Source organism: Oncorhynchus kisutch, linkage group LG28, assembly GCF_002021735.2.
Source record: "Oncorhynchus kisutch isolate 150728-3 linkage group LG28, Okis_V2, whole genome shotgun sequence".
Lineage (NCBI taxonomy): Eukaryota > Metazoa > Chordata > Actinopteri > Salmoniformes > Salmonidae > Oncorhynchus > Oncorhynchus kisutch.
This window is the reverse complement of record NC_034201.2, coordinates 32,304,654-32,330,847: the sequence shown is the minus strand read 5'-3', so window position 1 is coordinate 32,330,847 and position 26,194 is coordinate 32,304,654. Positions and strand designations below refer to the sequence as shown.

Genomic DNA, 26,194 nt, shown 5'->3' with positions numbered 1-26,194 from the left:
TACTTCATTTGTGTAAATTGAACTCCTAAATAATGAATGTTGTCATTTTTATGAGCTACATTGATAACATTTTCACACCATCGTGGCACTTTTGTTTTATTCTGTGTTGTTACAGCATTCAACCCACATAATGTATTGTGCATTTAATGTTTGTTTTTAAAAATATCGAAAACCAAAAATCCATAAGAATTTTGTAATAATCGAACTGAAACCAACCAACCTCAAAAAGCAATAATCACTCAGCACTACTAAAGTCATTGATGCACAGAGCAGACTGGATTTTCCTGAGGTAATGGATTGTCCTGATAGCACGGCGGAGGAACGAAGCACTTTAATAGTCTCCAGTTGGCTAAATGCCCAGAGGCCACTATCAAACCGTAACACACAAAACACAATTTTAACTCTTGACATAGATTTTGTGCGTTTTTCACAGTTGCATCCTGTCAGAGCTAATAGTGGTGGAGTCCACACCATGAATTGCTCCACAGGGTGGTTGAGGCACTGTCTTTTTCAGTGTGTCTGACTGGAACATAACAGTTGCTTGCTCACAGCTCAGCCTGATACAGTGACAGCAGAACATCAAGTCCCTCACCGATGCTTCTCTCCTTTGTATACTAGACTTCTTGGTCAATGATGTTCATGACGTTCTTCTGAAAGTGAGGAATCATTTGTGAAGGCAGTGGTGTTAGTTGTGTAACAAATTGTGTAACACTATTGACTGCCCAAACTGTATCATGTGATGCTGTGTGGATTAGCAAACAGTTAGCAAACACTGAGTAAATAAGTATACTGTAGGCTAAGTCAATACTGGCAGATCAGACCTGCAAACATGCCTACCTGATATGTTTGTGTCGTGACAGTGTTTATGATGAATTCATGTTGTCATTCATAGTTTTAGTTCGTTATTAGGTTTTACTACAGCGCTATGAAGGCTTTACTACAGGTTCAAGTGTTTCAGATTAGTTCAGTGTGTGTGCGCGATATGACACACACACACACACACACACACACACACACACACACACACACACACACACAATCTCCCAGAATACACTCTCCTTCATTAGGCCCTGACAAAATACCTAGGAATGAATGGTGTATTTCATCCAGTATGGGGCAAATCCTAGCTTCCACTTACAGATTGAATAGAGCCCTAAATTAAAATGTATCGCAGATTGCAGTATAGAAATGTAAAGGTAATTTTATGATCTGATTGGTCAAAAGACCAATTATTGAAAAAAAGATCAGAATTGGGCCGTTGTTTAAACACAGACTGTGTCTCAAATTGACATCAATGCATGAGGTGCGGCAGTGTAGCCTAGTGGTTAGAGCATTGGACTAGTAACCGAAAGGTTGCAAGTTCAAATCCCCGAGCTGACAAGGTACAAAATCTGTTTTGTATCTGTTCTGCCCTTGAACAGGCAGTTAACCCACTGTTCCTAGGCCGTCATTGAAAATAAGAATTTGTTCTTAACTGACATTTTTTTTGTCTTAGAATTTAGAATTTGCCTCTTTATCAGTAGATTTTATCAAGAATACATTAGCAGGGCCAACTATCTTTAGTTAGTGAGGGGAAGGAATGAGAAACTTCATAGTTCTTCATAATTAAAACAAGAGGGGTCTTGTTCAAGCAACATACCATTACCCAGCTCATATGAAACAGAAAAGTTAAAGTAGCTTGTAAATGATACATTGTATTCTTTACAGAATAGGAATGTATTCCTTTTCTGAACGTTGAATGGATATGTGTAGCTGTTACATATTATCTGATAGCAAGTGAGCTATCATTATACTTTTGCAACTCTGGAACATAGTCATTTGAAAAGACAACAAAAAACTAAACATTGGGTAATACAACAACTGTATAGCCTAAGGCATGTATAAGTTATTTTCTTCAATAATCAATTTATTTAACTAGGCAAGTCAGTTAAGAACAAATTCCTATTTACAATGACGGCCTAGGAACAGTGGGTTTAACTGCCTTGTTCAGGGGAAGAACGACACATTTGAACCTTGACAGCTCGGGGATTCGATCTAGCAACTTTTCGGTTAATGGCCAAGCGTTCTAACCACAAAGCTACCTGCCACCCCAATATCAATGGGTATATCATTAATTGAAATTCCATTGAATACAGCCTAGTAAATAAATCATTGTTGAATTGGGATATGTGGCATAGCTACTTTAATTGTGTGTGTAGTGCGCCCTCTGCTGTTCTTCCGGACACAAATAGTGAAAGCAACTTCCGTTTGTCGAGCTAGCCATTCGGCTCGCGGCGGAGGACTTTGATACATGTTGTCACCGACTACACAGAGAGGTGCATTAAGTTACCCAAATGTACGGTTGTTGAGAGAAGCGGAAAAATAAACTAATTTCTGCGAGAATGACAGACTTGGGGATTTCACTGGCACTATTGGCCACAACAGTACTTCTCTGCGAGGCGACGCGCATACTGATCTCGCGCCTCTTCTCTGGCAAGGATTATGCGATTTACCTCGTGGAAATTGTCTCGACCTACCAGCTCTGTGCATGTACGCACGAACTCAAAGTCCTGGGCGAAGTTGGCAGAATCGAACCGCATATAGCACTCACACTGACTTTCATAATCACGGTGGTCCACGTAATAACTTTTCACGGGGCGTTCGCCAACCCAAATGGTGCTATCGAGAACGTTTACCGCAAGAATATCACAGGGAAAACTGCGGTGGCGCGCATAACTTGTATGTTTATAGGTGGGAAAGCAGCGCAGCTCCTTGTGCCCCACATTTGGTCCTTGGGTCTATCCGACCACCACCTCACGCACAAAAGGTTCGGATTTAAATGCTTCAGTCCCATCAATGGGTCCCTGTTGGAGGCCGCTGGTGTGGAGCTGGCTTGCACTTTCGCTGTCCAAGCCGCAGTCCTCCACATTCACAAACTAGACGAGAGATTCCACGCCCCTGTCATCGCTGCTGTCATTACGTCACTGGTTTACTCAGGTTTGTCAAGTTGATTTTCATTATGATCATCGCCACACTGTTTAATAACTCAAAGTATAATAGCCTAGTTATGCTTGTGCCCTCATGTCATCTATACTTCAATTAAACTAATTTAATTTGTTTGCAATTACTAGACTTGGGACTGGGAATGGAATAGAAATGGAGACTTGGATTGTGTGTTAGTGTGCAAGCAGAGAAGGGGGGCATGGGTGTATGTATGTATTTACACTAACCTATATGAATAGGAGAGGAACTATCCTACTGAGATGTCAATTAACTTTCACCCTTTGCTCCCCCCCAATCTCAGGGGGTCATATTTCAGGGGCTGTTTTCAACCCAATCATGGCCTTCTCCGTCCAGTTCCCCTGCAGTGGACACACCTTCCTGGAATATGCTTTTGTCTACTGGCTAGGACCAGTCACAGGTAAAGTACTTGTGCTATTTGCCTACCAGCTGTAAAGGAAATGGTAGCCTGGACAATCAAACTGACAGCAGCGCTCACACTTCGTTCCACTTCGTCATACGTGAAGTGTAACAGAATGTGAGTTGTGGTGATATCGTTCTGTTTCCACTAGAATAGAGAAATGGTAGCCTGGTCCCAGAACGATTTGTGCTGTACAGACAATCTTTGTATTTTACCAGGTAAGTTGACTGAGAACACATTCTCATTTACAGCAACGACCTGGGGAATAGTTACGGGGGGGGGGGGGGGGGGGGGGGGGGTGAATGATCCAATTGGAAGCCTGGGATGATTAGGTGGCCATGATGGTATGAGGGCCAGATTGGGAATTTAGCCAGGACACAGTGGTGAATACACTTTCTCTTACAATAATTGCCATGGGCTCTTTAGTGACCACAGTGAGTCAGGACGGACACCAGTTTAACATCCCATCCGAAAGACCGCTTCCTACACAGGGCAATATCCCAATGCCCCTGGGCAGTGATTGGGGACATGTTTTTAGACCAGAGGAAATAGGGCCTCCAACACCACTTCCAGCAGCATCTAGTCTCCCATCCAGGGACCAACCCTGCTTAGCTTCAGGGTGGGATGATGCTGGCTCGTATACTGCTAGTTCAAAGCCTATGGTCATTTGCATGGCAATTAGTGACCTGGCTAGAAAAATGGGTTCTTGTGTAAGACAATTGAGTTTCACCCTGCCCTGGGGTTTGGGACAGGGCTGGACTACAGAGGAAAAACTTGCTCCCAAGTGTACCCTGTATAATCTCTATCCATCTTCACAGGCATGGCAATGTGCATCCTGCTCTTTGACAAAATCATCCCACTCCTATCTGGGAAAAGCACAATGGGCGTGGGCATCCCGGTTGTCCAGAAGAAGAAGATACAGTAACACATGAGATTATGGTTTTAGCCCTCTGAGTAGGCGCCTTTATATATGATGGTGCCAGGGCGGCCATTAGTATTTGATTATTAGGGTCACCTTAACATGACTAGGTCTAAGGGTGTTCACACATACTAAGTCTTAACTTTGTGGTCACTGATCACAGCACAAGTTCAATTTATGCTGCCCTAAAAAAAGGGCCATAATATCAGCTGTTGATCAGTAAAACATTTTTACTTAAATTGAAGATTTGATGAAAAATGTGCTGAGAAAAGGCTCCCTGGACTTTGTCATTATGCAATATTTTAGTTATTAGTGCAGGGTTACCTCTAATGGCATAACATGTTCCTGTATGAACCTATCCAAAACTGTCATGACCTCATGAATTGAAATTAACCTTATACTCTGGATGACTACAGCAATGGCATACAGTGCATTCAGAAAGTATTCAGACCCCTTGACTTTTTCCATTGTTACGCTAGCCTTTTTCTAAAATGTATTAAAATTGTTTTTCCACCCCTCAATCTAAACACAACACCCCATAATGACAAATCAAAAAACAGGTATTGACATTATTGCAAATTTATAAAAATAGGGAAATATGACATTTACATAACGATTCAGACCCTTTACTCAGTACTTTGTTGAAGCACCTTTAGCAGCGATTACAGCCTCGAGTCTTCTTTGATATAACGTTACAAGCTTGGCACACCTGTATTTGGGGAGTTTCTTCCATTCTTATCTGCAGATCCTCTCAAGTTGTGTCAGGTTGGATGGGGAGTGTTGCGGCACAGCTATTTTCAGGTCTCCAGAGATGTTCGATCAGGTTCAAGTCCGGGCTGCTCAATGACGTCCAGAGACTTGTTCCAAATCCACTCCTACGTTGTCTTGGCTGTGTGCGTAGAGTCATTTTCCTGTTGGAATGTGAACCTTCGTCCCAGTCTGACGTCCTGAGCGCTTTTGAGCAGGTTTTCATCAAGGATCTTTATAACTTTGCTCCAGTCATCTTTCCCTCGATCCTGACTCGTCTCCCAGTCCCTGCCTCTGAAAAACATCCCCACTGCATGATGCGGTGTCGTGGAAATTCATGTATACTGAGAGAGATTTGGACAATTATTCAAACAATCAATCTTTAACATTGATTCATTATTGCAATAATGAAGCTGGTCGACAGCACACTCTGAAGTGTGTGTTGTATAGCGCTTAACCTTCCAGAGGAATCCTGGTTCTTATATAGCCGACACTAAAATGCTTAGTCATGGCTGGTTCCACCCCTCCCATGCAGATCAGGAGACTCAGACACTTTGGGTTCATCTTGTGATTATCTGCACCTGGTGCCGTTTTAACCCACAACCCAGCTTTGTTTCTAATCATCCTTGTATTTGGGCAACTATGAGGGATTTTGTTCTACTCCTCCAGGCTCTCTCTGTTACACCCTACACATCTTGTCTATGGAATGCAGTCTTTAGGTTTTATCACCAAGTCAACGGTAATCTCAAGCTCTCTCTAGTTACCATACGCTTATATTAGCTGCAGGGAGCTAGAGTGTAGACCATAAAAACATATCATTAGAACAGAAATGTCCCACTCTTTCAAATATATAATTGTTAAATATCAAACAAATCATGTAAACATGTAATTTCTCACAGCTGCCACCACGCTTCACCGTAGGGATGGTGCCTGGTTTCCACCAGACAAAGAGTTCAATATCGGTGTCCTTTAGGTGCCTTTTGGCAAACTCCAAGCGGGCTGTCATATGCCTTTTACTAAAGGAGTGGTTTCCATCTGGCCACTATCATAAAAAGGCCTGATTGGTGGTGTGCTGCAGAGATGGGAGAACCTTTCCAGAAGGACAACCATCTCCACCGAGGAACTCTGGAGCTCTGTTAGTGACCATCGGGTTCTTGGTCACCTCCCTGACCAAGGCCCTTCTCCCCCGATTGTTCAGTTTGGCTTATATATAGACAGGTGTGTGGCTTTCCATTTGAATTCACCACAGGTGGACTCCAAGTTGTAGTAACATCAAGGATGATCAATGGAAACAGGATGCACCTGAGCTCAATTTTAAGTCTCATAGCTTTGTCATTGTGTGTAGATTGAAGTACATTTGTATTTAATCCATTTTAGATTAAGGCTGTCATGAAACCAAATGTATAAAAAGTGAAGGGGTCTGAATACTTTCCAAATGCATTGTACCAGGTTGTTGCTGTATGAACCTTATACCCTGGATGACTACACCAGTACAACATACTCAATATGAGCAGAATGAAAAGACATGTCCCTAAGGGAGAGGCTATACAGACACGCTGGTGCCCAAATTGATGACTTGTCTCGCAGCAAGAGCAGTGGCGACAAACATTTGGTTCAGTCTGAAACCTGGTCTCAGACTAGATGTAACATAGTAAATGAAAATCCGAGACAGTATGATAAGTAAAGACAAATGGCAAAAACAAAAAGTACGGTAGTTATATCGCAAATGTCTACCAACCCAAAGGCTGAGTTTGAATCAGTTGCTAATTAGCAAAAATTTGTCTAACTGATTTACTACATTTCATGTTAGGTTAAAGAGTTAGTGAATCCTTCCCATAACTCCTGAACTTAGCCATCTAGCTAGAGTTTCATACGTTTTGCAAATTCATCACATACAGTACGTTTGAGCAAATTATTAACTTAAGAATTGAAATTCGTAACATATACGAAATTGGTAATGGACATTCAAACATAACATATACTAAAATGCAGTGTCTCGGCTTTACATACAGAATAATTAGAAATTCTCTGACCACAGCTCAGCAGCAGCTAGTCGTCCTGAGCCCTTCAGCTAGTTTAATGATTGTGGCTAGTAACTCAAGCTAGAATTTGAAACTTGTCTGACTAAGTTAGGACTTGGGAGTTTTCAGAAGCATCCAGTTAAATCGGAGTAATAGTTTATTTAATAAAAACATTTGAACGTTAGATGTTCACTACAATAAAAATGCTTTAGTGTAGCCAATCAGGCCAGGGTGACTGCTATCTAGTGAGCAGTGTAGGTAGACTGTTTCACGGTAACATCCAGATGGTTACGACGAATATTACAAGTTCATTCTCATGTAGGCTGCCATCCTCCTCAAAATAAAATCAAGTGTGAGGAAACAAAAATTGGAGATCGTGACCAAAACAAGTTATTTCTCCCTCGTCCATTGACAAAACAGCACATTTGTTTACAAGGGCTTATCAGGACGACTGAACCAAACCCATGTCTCTACACTCGACTCTCAGCTGTGTGACATACAGTGCAATGCAAAATAATTCACCCCTTTGGTGTTTTTCCTATTTTGTTGCATTACGACCTGTAATTTAAATGGATTTTTATTTGGATTTCATGTAATGGACATACACAAAAATAGTCCAAATTGGCAAAGTGAAAAAAATGTACTTGTTTTAAAAATGTTAAAATAAATAAATAAAAAAATCTGCAGAAAAGTGGTGCATGCATATGTATTCACCCCCTTTGCTATGAATCCCCTAAATAAGATATGGTGCAACCAATTACCTTCAGAAGTCACATAATTAAATAAAGTCCACCTGTGTGCAATCTAAGTGTCACATGATCTCAGTATACACACATTCTGAAAATCCCCAGTCTGCAACACCACTAAACAAGGGGCATCACCAAGCAGGCAGCACCATGAACAACAAGGAGCTCTCCAAACAGGTCAGGGAGAAAGTTGTGGAGAAGTACAGATCAGGGTTGGGTTATAAAAAAAATATTCTAAACATCTCACAGAGCACCATTGAATTCATTATTAAAAAAGGGAAATAATATGGCACCACAACAAACCTGCCAAGAGAGGGCCTCCCACCAAAACTCACAGACCAGATAAGGAGGGCATTAATCAGAGGCAACAAACGAGACCAAAGAGAACCCTGAAGGACCTGCAAAGCTCCACAGCGGAGATTGGAATATCTGTCCATAGGAGCACTTTAGCTGGGAAGAGTGGCAAGAAAAAAAGCATCTGGGACAGTGACTCAAGTTCACGCTCAAGTTCTGTTAGTTGTATTTCTTGTTTGTTTCACAATAAATAATAAAAAAAGGCATGTGTAAATCAAATGAGACAAACAAATAAATCTTAATTCCAGATTGTAATGCAACAAAATAGGAAAAATGGCCGGGGTGAATACTTTCACAAGGTACTGTACATCCATTTGGGAACTAGGCCTCTCCCTAATGTCATCAATGTGACATACCTCAGTAGAAAGAAATTCTGCATCACAAATGGAGCCAGGCGTTTGCAGCCCCTCAAGTTTAATATGAACTTTGTTCCAAACGATGGAGTACCTTAATTTTTGCATGTGTGCTGATTTTTCACCAAGATTCAACTGTCCCATTTTAGTGGAGTCATGGTACCATTCCGGGTCTACATTTGTCTAAAAACAAGTGTTGATGAAGATTAGACATTTAAGGGGTCATATGTTCATGTCAAACAATGCATTATAACTGCAAAGGTCAGTTTGCTCTTTGGCAGAAAGAGAGCAAACTCTAAATGTTTAGGCAGACCCAGGCATTACCTTACTGCAGTTACATAACAGTGAGTCTTTGAAATGGCATCCTATTCCCTATATATAGTGCACTACTTTTGACCACAGCCCTATAAGCCCTGGTCAAAAAAGTAGTGCACCACACACACACTAGTGAATAGGGTGCAGTTTAGACAGTCAGAAAACAAAACAAAAATTCCTCTACTCAATCACTACTCCACTTCTATACATGTTGATTGTAGATTGAATTCTACAATGCTGTTTGGCCAGCAGTACCTCAGTAGCTTCTCAGGCCAAAGAAGAGTATTCCATTTGTTAAATGATGCATGGAGATTGTTTTGTTCTTTAAGAGAGCGGTCTTGCTCTCAGTGGTGATTGTGCAACATAATTCAAAAATAAACTTTTTTTTTAAAGGACATGAGGATTAGGACGGCATTTAAATTTGCGTCTTTGTATTTCTCGGTATGTCTAGATTTTTATCCTAGTATTCGGTCTACGAGCGTTCTTCTACAACTCAGATGGGCAAATGGTACATCAAATTTTACATAACTACCTACAAGCTGAAATGTATTTTGAGACAAAGACACTTTTTGCTTTAGCTGAACAGCAGCTTATTTAGTTAAATTGATAAAAAAGGGGGGAAAAAAGTTTGTTCAAAATAAAATGTTAAGATTTAAACAAATCTGATATGGGGATTCTCAGAATACACCATCACAATATTACCACATACAGTGCCTTGCGAAAGTATTCGGCCCCCTTGAACTTTGCGACCTTTTGCCACATTTCAGGCTTCAAACATAAAGATCTAAAACTATTTTTTTGTGAAGAATCAACAACAAGTGGGACACAATCATGAAGTGGAACGACATTTATTGGATATTTCAAACTTTTTTAACAAATCAAAAAGTGAAAAATTGGGCGTGCAAAATTATTCAGCCCCCTTAAATTAATACATTGTAGCGCCACCTTTTGCTGCGATTACAGCTGTAAGTCGCTTGGGGTATGTCTATCAGTTTTGCACATCGAGAGACTGACATTTTTTCCCATTCCTCCTTGCAAAACAGCTCGAGCTCAGTGAGGTTGTGAACAGCAGTTTTCAGTTCTTTCCACAGATTCTCGATTGGATTCAGGTCTGGACTTTGACTTGGCCATTCTAACACCTGGATGTCTATTTTTGAACCATTCCATTGTAGATTTTGCTTTATGTTTTGGATCATTGTCTTGTCTTGTTGGATCATTGTCTTGTTGGAAGACAAATCTCCGTCCCAGTCTCAGGTCTTTTGCAGACTCCATCAGGTTTTCTTCCAGAATGGTCCTGTATTTGGCTCCATCCATCTTCCCATCAAATTTAACCATCTTCCCTGTCCCTGCTGAAGAAAAGCAGGCCCAAACCATGATGCTGCCACCACCATGTTTGACAGTGGGGATGGTGTGTTCAGGGTGATGAGCTGTGTTGCTTTTACGCCAAACATAACGTTTTGCATTGTTGCCAAAAAGTTCAATTTTGGTTTCATCTGACCAGAGCACCTTCTTCCACATGTTTGGTGTGTCTCCCAGGTGGCTTGTGGCAAACTTTAAACGACACTTTTTATGGATATCTTTAAGAAATGGCTTTCTTCTTGCCACTCTTCCATAAAGGCCAGATTTGTGCAATATACGACTGATTGTTGTCCTATGGACAGAGTCTCCCACCTCAGCTGTAGATCTCTGCAGTTCATCCAGAGTGATCATGGGCCTCTTGGCTGCATCTCTGATCAGTCTTCTCCTTGTATGAGCTGAAAGTTTAGAGGGACGGCCAGGTCTTGGTAGATTTGCAGTGGTCTGATACTCCTTCCATTTCAATATTATCGCTTGCACAGTGCTCCTTGGGATGTTTAAAGCTTGGGAAATATTTTTGTATCCAAATCCGGCTTTAAAACTTCTTCACAACAGTATCTCGGACCTGCCTGGTGTGTTCCTTGATCTTCATGATGCTCTCTGCGCTTTTAACGGACCTCTGAGACTATCACAGTGCAGGTGCATTTATACGGAGACTTGATTACACACAGGTGGATTGTATTTATCATCATTAGTCATTTAGGTCAACATTGGATCATTCAGAGATCCTCACTGAATTTCTGGAGAGAGTTTGCTGCACTGAAAGTAAAGGGGCTGAATAATTTTGCACACCCAATTTTGCAGTTTTTGATTTGTTAAAAAAGTTTGAAATATCCAATAAATGTCGTTACACTTCATGATTGTGTCCCACTTGTTGTTGATTCTTCACAAAAAAATACAGTTTTATATCTTTATGTTTGAAGCTTGAAATGTGGCAAAAGGTCGCAAAGTTCAAGGGGGCCGAATACTTTCGCAAGGCACTGTATCCCAAAGTCCCAACAGCCATAAGCAGTAATGCTAAAGGAAATTGCTTAAAATTATATTGGGCATTTTCACCACTAGAAAACTGTTTGTATAACCATGTTATCGTATAAATTTGTATTTTAATCTCTGGGGAAGGCGGTAAACTGGGTGGAGTGTCCGTCCAGTACAGTTGGCTTTAGAGATTCAATCTCCATAATTGATCATTACAAACTAAATAAACAGTCAACACCGCACAACTTCCTTTACTGTAGACCTTGTTAGCTCAGAATCTGATCCTGAAGACGGCAAAAGTATTTTAAGTGAACTCACTTTTGAAGTGTGAATTTAAAACAGTTTAAATTGTTAGCTGGTTGTTCAGCAGCCTCCACATTATCCTGCATTTTTTAGAACTAGTGGAAACCGATATCTGTTAGCAGTACATTCCAAAGCAGGATAAAAAAAAAACACACATTGGGATCCAGTAGCCTAATGCAATTTTTCATTAAGTAATTCTAAATTTTTTAATTCAACAATGCCTTCCCTCTGATTAAAATGCACACTGTGCAGAAAGTCTAGAGAAGTCTATTTCTCTTCTGATGGAGAAGGAACAAATCAAAAGAGCAAAGAGGGCTGGGATGGTGTTTGGGTGCCGAGCGGCCACTATTTTAGCATAAATCCTCTCCCTCGGAATCCATTCTTTCTCTGCGTGTCAGTAGTCAGTCCCCCCCCCCCCCCACACAAAGCTGCCTCTTTGTGGGGGGGGGGGGGGGGGGTGGCACCAACCCATCCGGAAGAGAAGCAGTCCTACAGAAATCCACACCATGCCACTGAACCAGGGTGCCAGTTTGCAAACAAAGTATTTTCAGCAAACAAATGTTAAGGCTCTAGAGCTGGTCTGTGGCAGCCAACTGAACATCCCACCAGCATTACATCTCAAATCCTTATCCTGCAATTGATCACTTGTTACACGCAGGTTGATAAGATTTACAAGTTGCTGTTTGAAAGTCTGTGCTCATTTCGGATGACAGATTATTTTCGACTACCAATTCATCCACTCTCGCTCTCACACACCTTGCTTTATACAAAACAAAGTTTTATTATTTGAACATACAAAAGCTCAAAATAAATCTGCTGGCTGGTCTTTTCTTTCAGTAACAAAAATGGAAACGCTTCACAAAAAAAAAAGTGACAGTTGTTATTTGCTTTAGTCCTTCAGACTTCGAGGCCTATCGTGACCTGCCAGTAGAGATTAGCCTTGTGAGACTTAAAATTATTTATCTGTACTCATTCAGAGACCCAGTGCCTTGGCACTGCCTGCATCTGTGTTACGCAATCAGACCTTTAGGACCCCCCACACTTCGATTCCACCCGAATGCCCCCGTTTTCAAAAAGCTTTCGGTCAGGAGGGTGCTAACAAGGGCCTTTCTGTTCCATCTGCAACACAAGATCACATTTCACATGGCTGATTAGTGGCCAGGAACTGGAGCTGACAATGGTGACATCATGGCCATCATGACTCATTATTAGTCCAAACAAAGCTAAAGAAAATGACTGCTTAAAAACATGCTATAGGTGGCCTTTGGGTAAGGGACTGGAGCGTGTGTATCAATGATTAAATCACACTGTAAAGTCTAGGGGGAACTTGTGCCACGGGTGAATGGAAGGTGGAATTTATCAGTTGCAGGCTAAACTAGGCAGTCTCTGCCAATGAGCATATTAGAACTACCCAGCTTGATTACAGTACAGGGATCGTTAGCGCGACGCACGGGAACAGCCGTTCATAATCACACTAAATCATTTACAACAGCACGGGAGTATAGAGCCAATCATGAGCCCAAATAATTGAGGCATAATAGCAGTGTTTCCCTAACTTAGTCTATTCCAATACTAGCACACCTGACACAGCTAATAAAAGAGCTTTGACTAGTTGAATCAGGTGTGCTAGGGATGGAAACACTGAATTATTTTATTTATTTATTTTACCTTTATTTAACCAGGTAGGCTAGTTGAGAACAAGTTCTCATTTGCAACTGCGACCTGGCCAAGATAAAGCATAGCAGTGTGAGCAGACAAAAGAGTTACACATGGAGTAAACAATTAACAAGTCAATAACACAGTAGAAAACAAAGGGGGAGTCTATATACAATGTGTGCAAAAGGCATGAGGAGGTAGGCAAATAATTACAATTTTGCAGATTAACACTGGAGTGATGAATGATCAGATGGTCATGTACAGGTAGAGATATTGGTGTGCAAAAGAGCAGAAAAGTAAATAAATAAAAACAGTATGGGGATGAGGTAGGTGAAAAAGGGTGGGCTATTTACCAATAGACTATGTACAGCTGCAGCGATCGGTTAGCTGCTCAGATAGCTGATGTTTGAAGTTGGTGAGGGAGATAAGTCTCCAACTTCAGCGATTTTTGCAATTCGTTCCAGTCACAGGCAGCAGAGTACTGGAACGAAAGGTGGCCAAATGAGGTGTTGGCTTTAGGGATGATCAGTGAGATACACCTGCTGGAGCGCGTGCTACGGATGGGTGTTGCCATCGTGACCAGTGAGCTGAGATAAGGCGGAGCTTTACCTAGCATGGACTTGTAGATGACCTGGAGCCAGTGGGTCTGGCGACAAATATGTAGCGAGGGCCAGCCGACTAGAGCATACAAGTCGCAGTGGTGGGTGGTATAAGGTGCTTTAGTGACAAAACGGATGGCACTGCATCCAGTTTGCTGAGTAGAGTGTTGGAAGCCATTTTGTAGATGACATCGCCGAAGTCGAGGATCGGTAAGATAGTCAGTTTTACTAGGGTAAACTTGGCGGCGTGAGTGAAGGAGGCTTTGTTGCGTAATAGAAAGCCGACTCGATTTGATTTTCGATTGGAGATGTTTGATATGAGTCTCGAAGGAGAGTTTGCAGTCTAGCCAGACACCTAGGTACTTATAGACGTCCACATATTCTAGGTCGGAACCATCCAGGGTGGTGATGCTAGTCGGGCATGCGGGTGCAGGCAGCGACCGGTTGAAAAGCATGCATTTTGTTTTACTAGTGTTTAAGAGCAGTTGGAGGCCACGGAAGGAGTGTTGTATGGCATTGAAGCTTGTTTGGAGGTTAGATAGCACAGTGTCCAAAGACGGGCCGAAAGTATATAGAATGGTGTCGTCTGCGTAGAGGTGGATCAGGGAATCGCCCGCAGCAAGAGCAACATCATTGATATACACAGAGAAAAGAGTCGGCCCGAGAATTGAACCCTGTGGCACCCCCATAGAGACTGAGTCAACCAGCTGGAGAAGTCTTCTATGTACAGTACCGGTCAAAAGTTCAGACAGACACTTACTCATTCAAGGGTGATGGAGTGCTGCATCAGATGATCTAGAGTTCACAATCACCCAACCTCAACCCACTGAGATTGTTTGGGATCAGTTGGACCGCTGTGTGAAGGAAAAGCTGCTAACAAGTGCTCATTATATGTGGGAACTCCTTCAAGACTGTTTGAAAATAATTGCAGGTGAAGTTGGTTGAGAGAATGCCAAGAGTGTGCAAAGCTGACATCAAGGCAAAGGGTGGCTACTTTGAAGAATCTAAAATATATTTTGATTTCACTTTTCTTTGGTTACTACATTATTCCATGTGTGTTAATAGTTTGTCTTCACTTATTCTACAATGTAGAAATTAGTAAAAAAATTAAAGAAATCCCCTGGAATGAGTAGGTGTCCAAACTTGACTGGTACTGTACTTTTAATTATCCAATAAAAATCTAATCACTATAACCTATTCCAAGGAGGGTGAAAGTCTTACCAATGATCAACGTTGGCGTCTTCAAACTGTCCCGAGACCCCTACTGCACCAGACTCTGGAGGTGGAGAGGAAGGGTAGAAGTCAGAAGTATTTCATGAAACAACTTGCCCTTCTGGACACCTGGGTCATGTTCAGAAGTGCAAACTGTAGCAAAATGTTTTGCAATGGAAAGGGAAAATGTGTTCATTGGATAAGGCCGTACCTCCCCGTTTCGCTCCATTCAAAAATCTTTCCCTACTGCAAATGACACTTGCACAGAGTATACTCAACATTAGGAACACCTTCCTAAAATTGAGTTGCGCAAACCCCCCTTTTGCCCTCAACACGGCCTCAGTTTGTTGGGGCATTTACTTTACAATGTGTCGAAAGTATTCCACATGGATGCTGGCCCATGTTGACTCCAATGCTTCGTACAGTTGTGTCAAATTGGCTGGATGTCCTTTGCGTTATGGACCATACTTGATACACAAAGGAAACTGGAGAGTGAAAAACCCATCAGTGTTGCAGTTCTTAACAAACCGGTGCACCTGGCAACTACTACCATACCCCGTTCAAAGGCACTTCATCTTTTGTCTTGCCAATTTACCCTCAACATACACAATCCAGTAACATCAATAAGGGATCATAGCTTTCACCTAGATTCACCTAGTCAGTCTGCCATGTAAAGACAGTGTATGAGGTACTGCAGGTATAGAGGGAATAGTGTGGCTCAGTTGGTAGAGCATGGTACTTGCAACGCCAGGGTTGTGGGTTCGATTCCCATGGGGGACCAGTACGAACAATAGTAAAATGTATGCACTCACTACTTTAAGTTGCTCTGGATAAGAGCCCTGGCTAAAATGTAATAGGAATAGGAACAATGAAATATCCCTGGAACAATTTGAAAATAACCCATAGTAAATAGGATGTAATTACTGTATTTTTCCCCAGAGGAAACTTCCGTTATACCCTAATTCAGTGTTTATTAAAACTTGAGTACCAGTACCCCAAACCAGTTGCACTTACTTGATCTTATTCCAGCATGAAAACTGGTCAACAAATGTAGTTGATAACGCAAGTTCAACAAAAGTAAGGCAGTCTGAATGGCTTCCTTCTTTAATGTCATCAGTAAGCAAATACATTCACATTACTTCCTCTATGGTCATAGTGGGAATCAGTGTTTACAAACTATCATATCTACTCCTTTCAATTTGCCAAGTGCAGAATGTCGTACACCTATTTACCTTATAGCCTATGAGCACGGCACAAAAATGCACATTCCTCACTCTTGCTGTTTAACCTATGGGCTCAAGCTTGCAATTATCACCTTCCACGCCCTAAACCAAGTCGTGGGATACGTTTACGTCAACTTACCCTTTGATCTCCTCTCACTTGCTGTTTTTCAGTAACAGTTTGACAACCATCCACCCCCCCCCAGGATAATTCCTGAGACGAGGCTATGACCAAAACTATTTTAATAAATATTCCTATTTCACTTTGTCACTGTTCATTCAGTTATGCAGTTCATTTGAAGAAAGGCTAATTAATCAAAGGCTTGATGATTAGTTGACCAGTTCATGGTATCAGATCAGCCATGCTAGAACTGGAATAGTTCAAATAAGTGGAATATAATCAAGAATAGGCTGAGGATACACTAGCTACCCTAAGGTCACAGACCAAAAAGGTTAGTGTCGGGTGTCAACTGCACTCTGATTCAGAAGACAGGCAGCAGAGTAGCAAAGCTAAGCTTTGTGGAACCAGCAGCACTGACCTATAGAATTGATGGAATCCATGCAGCACAAGTGCGCTCCGCCATCATGTTTCAAACACCTCAGTCACAACTCATAAACCTATATAGGACATTCGCTGTAGCATAACCATGACACTACACCCCGCCTGAAACGGAATGGACTATGCTGGCATGTAATGTAAGATGGCGCCGGCAGCTCTGCTCCTAAGCAACTTTGCATTATTTAGTTTGGGTTATTTCTTACATTATTAGCCCAGAATTGTGTTATTACATACAGCAATAAATTACTTGGATATCAGAGCGGATCATTTGTTCGTACCCCCCAAGGCAATTTAACTTATTCCAGAGGCTGCTCCAAAACACCGCCGGCGGAGAAGTATTCGGAGTGGACTTCTGGTCTGACTCACGAGGCATGCACACCATCCACTGCTTCCAAGTATATTACTCACTAATGTTCAGCCTCTGGATAATAAAGTAGACGAGCACCTCCTTCCAGAGACACATCAGGGATTGTAACATACTCAGTTTCACGGAAACATGGCTCTATCGGGATATACCGTCCATACAGCCAGCTGTGTTCAGTACATCGCAAAGACAGGAATACATCTCTCTCTGGGAAGAAGGCAGGGGTGTATGTTTCATCATTAACTACTCGTGGTGCGATTGTGATAACATACAGGAACTCCGGTCCTTTTGTTCCCCCGACCTAGAATACCTCAAATGCTGACCGTATTACCCCACAAAAAATGAAAACACTTTATACATGTCCTGTCATGACGTTAGCCTGTGGGTAAGGTTTATGACCCCCCCCCATAAATACCTTTCTCCCTGCCCTCTCTCTCTCTCTTGACTCTACTGAAGGACTCTTGAATAGCCTTTGTGAAACAGAGCATGAGGAACATCAAACAAGTGGGGGGAAAGGAACCATGTTTCAGTAATCCAACCAGTTGAAAAACTGATATCATATTCATTCGGTTGTCATCTGAGACATGACAACAAACTCTGGGAAAGTCTACAAATTCTAGTTATCAGATTCACATGGAAGTGTTGTGAAATTTAAATGTTTAAATATGAAACTATTTGTGAAAAGAAGAAATGTAATTTTAGCTTCCAAATGAGAGAATTGGGTTTTCATAAGCTTAGAGCTCTGCTCAATCAGTGGCCTACCCCTGTGAATAGACATTGGTTATAAACTATGAAACGCTCCTCTCCCTCCACTATATAAGCCCTTGATGAAAATGTAACCTCCTGTTCCAAGTACGCGAGGTCTGCAGCCTCTGCGTTAAAAGGGCGAATAACTTTGTTCCAAGGACGATAGGATCACGGTCCATACATTAAAAAGGACTAACATGTCAACTACAGAACTAAGCCAACCTCAGCGTGAGCTTTGGTTGTGAATGGTATGAACTTTGAACTCTTATTCACTAAAGTGAGACATCCTGGCCGTTACAGCAGCTGTAAACGTGGGCTAGTAAAGGACGGACGACGTATCTAGTCTAACACAACGACGATACTTCAACATAGCCAATTTACCACCAGAGACATTCTTCCGAGGACAGGAAGATCTGTTAGCCAACACCGCCAGCATCTACGACCAACCTACCGAAGCGCACCTCAGAGTAAATATTTATTGCATTTTCATTTTCCAAATGGGTGGTAATTTAGAATATATAAGATACTGTATTTACAATAGCATGGCTTCTCCCTTTGTTCCTCAGTCTTCCTGCTCTTTCACTCAAACCCAAGCCCCTTTCCTTTGTGTAACCAGATATTGTCGGCTCCGTCCACCAGGGACGTTTTCCGTATGACATCATTTGCATTCTGTGTATATGTAATTCTGTGTGATTAGTTAGGTATTTAGTAAATACATAATTAATCCCAATTTTATATTGCTGATTCAACTTGTTAGCCAGGGTTCGTGAAGATAACCAAGAATTTACAACTTTCAGATGAGACTGAAATAAGGTGATGATTAATATTGACTGCTATTGATGTAAAATATTACTAGGTCTTTAAGAGTTTATTCGGAAGATAACAGCTCTATAAACACTCTTTCGTGGTGCCCCGTCTTTCTAGTTAATAACTTTTACATGATTAGCTAAAATCAGGTAATATTATTTACAGAGAAAGGATTTTATAGAATAGCATGTCATATCACTTAATCCGGCATAGCCAAAGACACGACAGTCCCTTGACCTAAATTTGGGGCGGTAATAATCCAGTGAGAGTTCAAATGAAAACAAGACTATGCATTTCCTTCTAACATCATACAGTCACAGTATTCAGACCCCTAGACTTTTTCCACGTTTTGTTACAGCCTTAAAACAGATTTTTTTAAATCTTCATTCTACAGTTGCAGTCATAAGTTCAAACTAGTTGACTTCAACCTAAGTGTTTCAACCACTCCACAAATTTCTTGTTAACAAACCATCGTTTTGGCAAATCGGTTAGGACATGTACTTTGAAATAATCTCTGTAAACAACTGTTGGAAAAATGACTTGTCATGTACACTGTACCACAATTCCAGCAGGTCAGATGTTTAAACACTAAGTAGACTGTCCCTTTAAACAGCTTCGAATATCCCAGAAAATTATGTCATGGCTTTAGAAGATTCTGATAGGTTAATTGACATCGTTTGAGTCAATTGGAGGTGTACCTGTGGATCTATTTCAAGGCCTACCTTCAAACTCAGTGCTTCTTTGTTTGACATCATAGGAAAATCCAAAGAAAATCAGCCAAGACCTCAGAAAATAAATTAGACCTCCACAAGTGGTTCATCCTTGGGAGCAATTTCTAAATGCCTGAAGGTACCACGTTCATCTGTACAAACAATAGTATGCAAATAAACACCATGGGACCACGCAGCCGTCATACCCCTCAGGAAGGAGACGCGTTCTGTCTCCTAGAGATGAACGTACTTTGGTGCGAAAAGTGCAAATCAATCCCAGAACAACAGCAAAGGACCTTGTGAAGATGCTGGAGGAAACAGGTACAAACGTATCTATATCCACAGTAAAACAAGTCCTGTATCGACATAACCTGAATGGCCGGCTCAGCAAGGAAGAAGCCACTGCTCCAAAACCGCCATAAAAAAGCCAGACTACCGTTTGCAACTGCACATGGGGACAAAGATCGTACTTTTTGGAGAAAAGTCCTCTAGTCTGATGAAACAAAAAATAATGACCATTGTTAAAAAGGGGGGGGGCTTTCAAGCCAAAGACACCATCCCACCGTGAAGCACGGGGGTGGCAGCATCATGTTGTGGGGCTGCTTTGCTGCAGGATGGTGTGGTGCACTTCACAAAATAGATGGCATCGTGAGGATGGGAAATTATATGGATATATTGAAGCAACCAAGTGCAATCAAGTGTTAGGGATACAGGTATTATGTGTGTATTTATTTTCTCTCATTCTCCCCTCCTCACAGGTGGCATTCATCATTCCCCAATCAGTTGCTAATCAGAAGACACACCTCCTGTTTCCATTACCCTATCACATTCCCTTGGTTTAAAAACCCCTGTGTTGTTTGCTCTAGAGCTCAATCTCTCTGTCAATGTCATCTGTCTGTAGATCTCGTTTGGTTTTTGCAACTACATGTCACTTTGTCCCCACCTGTGAGTATTGGTTTTGTTATGGTGTTTGTTTTACGGTGGGAAAAGGGGGTACCAAGATAAGTCGCCCATGGGCATACATTATCCGTAGGAATACTTTGTATAAAAACACTAGTTAGAACTGGGCGGACCACCCACTATTTTTGGTTAGTTAGTTAGTTAGCTGTTGGTGAAGTAGGCTAGTCTAGCTTTGGGGTGTTTTTGGATACCAATTTATTTTGTCCAGCTCAGCCCCTTTTCCTGCTCCCCCCATTACAGTGTGTTTTCAAATAAACCATGAGTGTTTGACGGTAATTTAGTTGTCTGTGGTTATTTCATTCTCACCCTCACTATAATTTGCATGAGTCATGTTACGGGTCTCGTTACCATCCCCCCTAGACTGTCGGGCCAAAAGGGATACGTAACATAAGTGGGGGCTCGTCCGGGATATGTCTTTACTGACACCCCTGCCGCTTGTGCAGATTGTGATAGTGGTATAGTTCAGTGTTGAACGTCATAGCTGATGTAGCATTAGTGTTTGCTATTTGTTGGCTCGTGTGTAGTATTTAAAGATGGCTACATTTGATTTGAAATCCTTTTTGGATAACCCTTCGTGGGAGGTTTTTGATTAATGTCATAGTTGATTTAATAACCTTGGCTGACCATTCGTTATCGATTCCGCAGAGTTTAGTTAAAACGGAGGTTAATCAACTAGTGTTGAATGTTTTGTTGGAAGAGCAGGTGCTTGTGTTACCGCTGCCTGAGCCTACTACCCCTGTAGGGGATGTTGCTGCTCCTCTAAACCCGTTGGTGTCTGAGAATGAGGGCGAGGCTAAAGCTCCAGCCACATTGCCCCGTTTTGATCCACTCTCCCCACAGTCAACCGGTGATGCCAGGAGAGTCTATGCAGTTCCAACTGGAGAGTCTCCCGCCTAATTTGGGCTCTCTTCCACCTCCAGTTGGAGATGTGTAAAATTGAGGCAGAAAGAACGAGAACAGCGGCAGATGGAGTTAAAAAAGCGCCAGATGGAACTGGAGGCAGAGACAGCAAGGCTAGCCTTCGTTCCTGCTGTGACTGTTAGCGAGTCGTCCTCAACAGCTGGAGCTTCCAACACTTGACATTAGTAGGCACATTGAACAAAGGTACCAAAGCAGAGGTTGACTCCTATTTTTGTGTTTTTGAACGTATAGCCGTAGCATTGAAATGGCCTGAAGAGGTATGGTGCCTATTACTTCAGTGTAAATTAACTGGTAAAGCCCAAGAAGTTGTGTCAGCGCTACCTCTGGAGGACAGTTTTAATTATGAAGTGGTCAAAGCTACTGTTCTTCGTGACAATGAGCTTCAGTTCAGCTTCACATCAGTCGGGAAGTTAAACTTGGTCGCAATTGGGTCTTCCAAATGGACAATAACCCCAAGCATACTTCCAAAGTTGTGGCAAAATGTCTTAAGGATAAAAGTCAAGGTATTGGAGCGGCCATTAAAGTCTTGACCTCAATCCTTTTGAAAATTTGTGGGCAGAACTGAAAAAGCGTGTGCGAGCGATGATGCCTACAAATCTGACTCCGTTACACCAGCTCTGTCAGGAGGAATGGGCCAAAATTCACCCAACTTATTGTGGGAAGCTTGTGGAAGGCTACCTGAAATGTTTGACCCAAGTTAAACAATTTAAAGGCAATGCTACCAAATACTAATTGAGTATGTAAACCCACTGAGAATGTGATGAAAGAAATAAAAGCTATAATAAAAGCTAAAATAATTCCCTGCTATTATTCTGACATTTCACATTCTTAAAATAAGTGGTATTCCTAACTGACTTAAGACAGGGAATTTTTACTAGAATTAAATGTCAGGACTGAGTTTAAATGCATTTGGCTAAGGTGTATGTAAACTTCCGACTTCAACTGTACATACAATATCCCATAATGCCAAAGCGAAAACAGGTTTAGAAGTAAAACATTTCCATAAGTATTCAGAACCTTTGCTATAAGAATTCAAATTGAGCTCAGGTGCATCCTGTTTCCATTGATCATTCTTGAGATGTTTCTACAACTTGGAGTCCACCTGTGGTAAATTCAATTGATTGGACATGATTTGAAAAAGGCACACCTGTCTACATTAGGTCCCAGTTGACAGTTGTGGAAAATTGCGAGATTATGTTATAGTGCTTGAAAGATTATATAATCTTTGTATTGCATTAGAATGGTTGTTTTAGTCGACAGAATAGAATCTGTCGACGATTGTGTTCAGTGTTCCACTGAGGATGGGCCTCTATGAGATAGCACTGACAGGAGATGTACGATGTCTTTTGCCAATAAAGCCTAAAGAGCATTCCAGATAGTGAGGTAATGTTTTGGTACTATGAAGTACCAGGAACGAGATTAGAATCTCGTTTTAGAGACCAAACTGAATGATAATTTATAGCTAATGCTATCTGGCTATGGGATACTCCTCTCTCAAGTAAAGGGCCCTTTGTGAAGTTTGAGATCTGTGCTTCGTCATGTGAGTTGAGGGGTGTATCTTGGCTATAAAAGATACTAGAATAATTTTGTAAAGACTCTCAGAATTAATTTATAGACACTGAATTTATCTGAGAGTCAAAGGGCTATGGTGAAGCTCAATTAATGAAGATTAAAATATAACTGACTTGTGTGTGGTTTTGTAAACTCTCCTCATTTAGTAATACAGGAAATTACCACGACACAGTGCATGTCAGAGCAAGCCATGAGTTTGAAGGAGTTATCCCTAGAGCTCCGTGACAGGATTGTGTCAACCCACTGATCTGGGGAAGGATACCAAAAAAAGAAATTGCTGCAGAATTGAAGGTCCTCAAGAACACAGTGGCATCAATCATTCTTAAATGGAAGAAGTTTGAAACCACCAAGACTCTTCCTAGAGCTGGTCTCCTGGACAAACTGAGCAATCGGGGGAGAAGGCCCTTGGTCAGGGAGGTGACCAAGAATCTGATGGTCACTAACAGAGCTCCAGAGTTCCTCTGTGGAGATGGAAGAACCTTCTAGGACAACCATCTCTGCAGCATTCCACTAATCAGGCCTTTATGGTAGTGGCCAGACAGAAGCCACTCTTCAGTTAAAGGCACATGACAGCCCTCTTGGAGTTTGCCAAAAGGCACCTACTAAAGGACTCTCAGATCATGATAAACAATGTTCTCTGGTCTGATGAAACAAAGATTGAACTCTTTGGCTTGAATGCCAAGCGCCACATCTGGAGGAAACCTGGCACCATCCCTATGGTGAAGCAAGGTGGTGGCAGCATCATGCAGTGGGGATGTTTTTCAGGGGCAGGGACTGGGAGACTAGTCAGGATCAAGGGAAAGATGAATGGCGCAAAGTACAGAGAGATCCTTGATAAACTTGCTCTAGAGCACTCAGGACATCAGACGGGGGCGAAGGTTCACCTTCAACAGGACAACGACCCTAAGCACATAGCCAAAACAACGCAGGAGTGGCTTCAGGACAAGTCTCAATGTCCTTGAGTGGCCCAGCCATAGCCCGGACTTGAACCCGATCTAGCATTTCTGGAGGGAGAGACCTGAAAATAGCTGTGCAGCGACACTCTCCATCCAACTTGACAGAGCTTGTGTGCCAAGCTTGTAGAGTCATACCCAAGAACACTCGAGGCTGTAATCTCTGCCAAAGGCACTTCAACAAAGTACTGAGTAAACGGTCTGAATACTTATGTAAATGTGATGTTTTTGATTAAATGTCAAACTTGTTGCTTTGTTGCTCTGAATCAGATTTAAAATAAGGCTGTAACAAAATGTGAAAGATCAAGGGGTCTGAATACTTTCCGAATGCACTGTACATTAGTTGTACTTGTGTGCTAGTGCTTTAGCTTATTTTCTTTTTACTGGACTGCTGAACAAGCCTTGAAAACAGCTGAATTATGCTGCGTTTCTTAACCCTTCACACTCATGAGAATTGGCCAAAATCATGGACAATTAAAATGTTTCTTACAGTAGAAATATGAAAGGCATATGCATAACCATGGTAGAAATTGAAAGTGAAACGTCTGGAGATTATTAGGAAATTAATAGATCAAAAGTTGAGGATAGCTGTCCAGCTGACTAGACAATCCAAATATTACTGTTAATTTTGTGCTTTTTCAAATCTGTACTTTTTGCAGCATTTGTTGATAACGAAATGAATACATTCAGTAACATAAGGGCTACTTCAAACAATAGTGAAATGTAGCGTTATTCAGTTTGGAATTCGAGGCTAGCCTACTGATGGGGTGCTTAGTACTGTTTAACTAAAACGCTGGCAGGAGGTTCAGGACGGCAAATTGATTCCCTTCAATAATCTAATGCTGATGTGTGTCGATGAGGTTTCATGCATCTTCAGAGCATCTTGCGTTGCTCCAGTCCTACCACAAAATGTCCACCCCCTAGGACCTACTGTTATCCAAATCAAGGGTGTTCATTAGGCACAAAACAGAAAGACTGAAATGTTGAGGGACAACTTGGACTCATTTCCTTTTTCCATTGCATGCCCTAATGAACACAGCCCATGTATGTATGTATACAAAGCAATGCAGACCCCATTCCAATGCATTTCAAGCTCATACCATTGCAGCATCCCGTTGGGGTGTCCTCGGGCCTTACCGCGGCCATGCAGTGGTGTTTCTGGGATGCAGAGTCGGCCAGCATCCCTTCCAGTTTTTCCAGGGTGGCCTGGCCCTCCAGGGTGAGCTGGGACAGACCCTCCTCAAAGTTGTAAAATGTGGGCAGGTCTATCTGACCCTGTTCTGTGGGTGGGGAGACTGAAAGGTTAGTCAAATGCCCACATAGTTGACATTGGGCGCCCCAATTAAAGTATTGTGGGACTGTAAAGTTGTGGTTTTCAAATTAAAGTTATTTTGTTAAAGAAAAAAAACATTTTGGGGGGGGGGGGGGGGGTACAGTTACTTTATGCGTTCAGGCATGGTATACAGCAGATATATACTTTGGTGAAAGTTAGCCAACTTTAATTATTCTTTTAGCACTGACAGTCCAACAACCGGAATGAGAATAGAATAATGATCGCAGAACAGTTGTCAAGGTGTCGTAGGTGCACTGAGGACATTTGGGCATGAAACATCAAGTCTAGAAGTCAAGAAATAACTGAATTTGTCAGCAAGAAAGATGGGTTGTGTTCATTAGTCACCAAGACAGCAAGAAGACTAAAGCAGGGAGGGATTACCTTGACTTGTCCAATGGGAAAGGTTCAATTGTTTCCGGTGCAAAACATTCTGTTGTGTGCCCTAATGAATACTGAACATGGTCAGGCTCACTCACCAGCTTCTTCAACGTCGTACTCATCTCCCTCAAAGTCAGAGTCGGAGTCTTCAGGGTCTGGGTGCAGGGCCTGGCATTCAGAGATGGCTGAGAACATGGGCTCCACTGGAGGGTGGAAAATCAACTCAAAGTATTTTGGAAAGTTGTCCAAACCAACCCTTTCCCCAAACCATAGATTTACAGCTGTAAAAGGGACCATCAGTTTGGTCCGATCTAAGTAACGTTCATTTTTCAAATTTAGCTCAGGCCTGAAGAATATCTATTACGAGTCCAAATATGTGCTGATATAGCTCACTATACGGTGAAGTATGCATGAATGGTATTCCACAGTACCCACTTACAGGTAGCCTTATCACTGGGCACAAAACGGATCTCTGTAACAGGACTTATGGAATCAGCGTCGGAGTCATCATCAGTACTCTCATTATCCTCTTCCTCCGCACACTTCTCACAGTTACCTGGGGGGGGGAAGAATTGTTAGTCTACATTTACACAGGGAGCCCAGTTCAGATTTTTATCACTTAATTTGTCTCTTGACAAATCAAATCAGACAGATCTTTTGCTACTAAAAATTGGCAAAAAGATCAGAATTGGGCTGCCAGTATAAACGCAGCTA

General features: G+C 41.8%; 2 protein-coding genes across 5 annotated transcripts in view; one reads left to right on the top strand and one right to left on the bottom strand.

The window, feature by feature from the left end:
* Positions 1-2,223: 2,223 nt before the first annotated feature.
* Positions 2,224-20,599, top strand: LOC109872607 (aquaporin-11). 2 transcript variants are annotated; one of them, XM_020463901.2, is made up of 3 exons: positions 2,224-2,976; positions 3,284-3,400; positions 20,122-20,599. In XM_020463901.2, exons 1-3 carry the CDS (start codon positions 2,382-2,384, stop codon positions 20,151-20,153), a joined length of 744 nt encoding a protein of 247 aa, XP_020319490.1. In that variant the 5' UTR covers positions 2,224-2,381; the 3' UTR covers positions 20,154-20,599. The 2 variants fall into 2 exon arrangements, with proteins under 2 accessions (XP_020319490.1, XP_020319489.1); XM_020463900.2 differs by lacking the exon at positions 20,122-20,599 and adding an exon at positions 4,219-9,252 and having other exon boundaries at positions 2,238-2,976.
* Positions 11,659-26,194, bottom strand: part of LOC109872608 (methylosome subunit pICln) — a 19,114-nt gene continuing 4,578 nt past the window's right edge. For 2 of the 3 annotated variants that reach the window (XM_020463902.2, XM_020463904.2), the window contains 5 exons: positions 25,920-26,036; positions 25,579-25,683; positions 24,870-25,049; positions 14,966-15,020; positions 11,967-12,608 (listed from right to left, as the gene is read on the bottom strand). In XM_020463902.2, the coding sequence (XP_020319491.1) occupies position 12,608; positions 14,966-15,020; positions 24,870-25,049; positions 25,579-25,683; positions 25,920-26,036 (458 nt within the window). In that variant the 3' untranslated portion in view covers positions 11,967-12,607. Of the gene's footprint in view, positions 12,609-14,965; positions 15,021-24,869; positions 25,050-25,578; positions 25,684-25,919; positions 26,037-26,194 lie in introns of all 3 variants that reach the window. The other variant, XM_020463903.2, reaches the window with a different exon arrangement.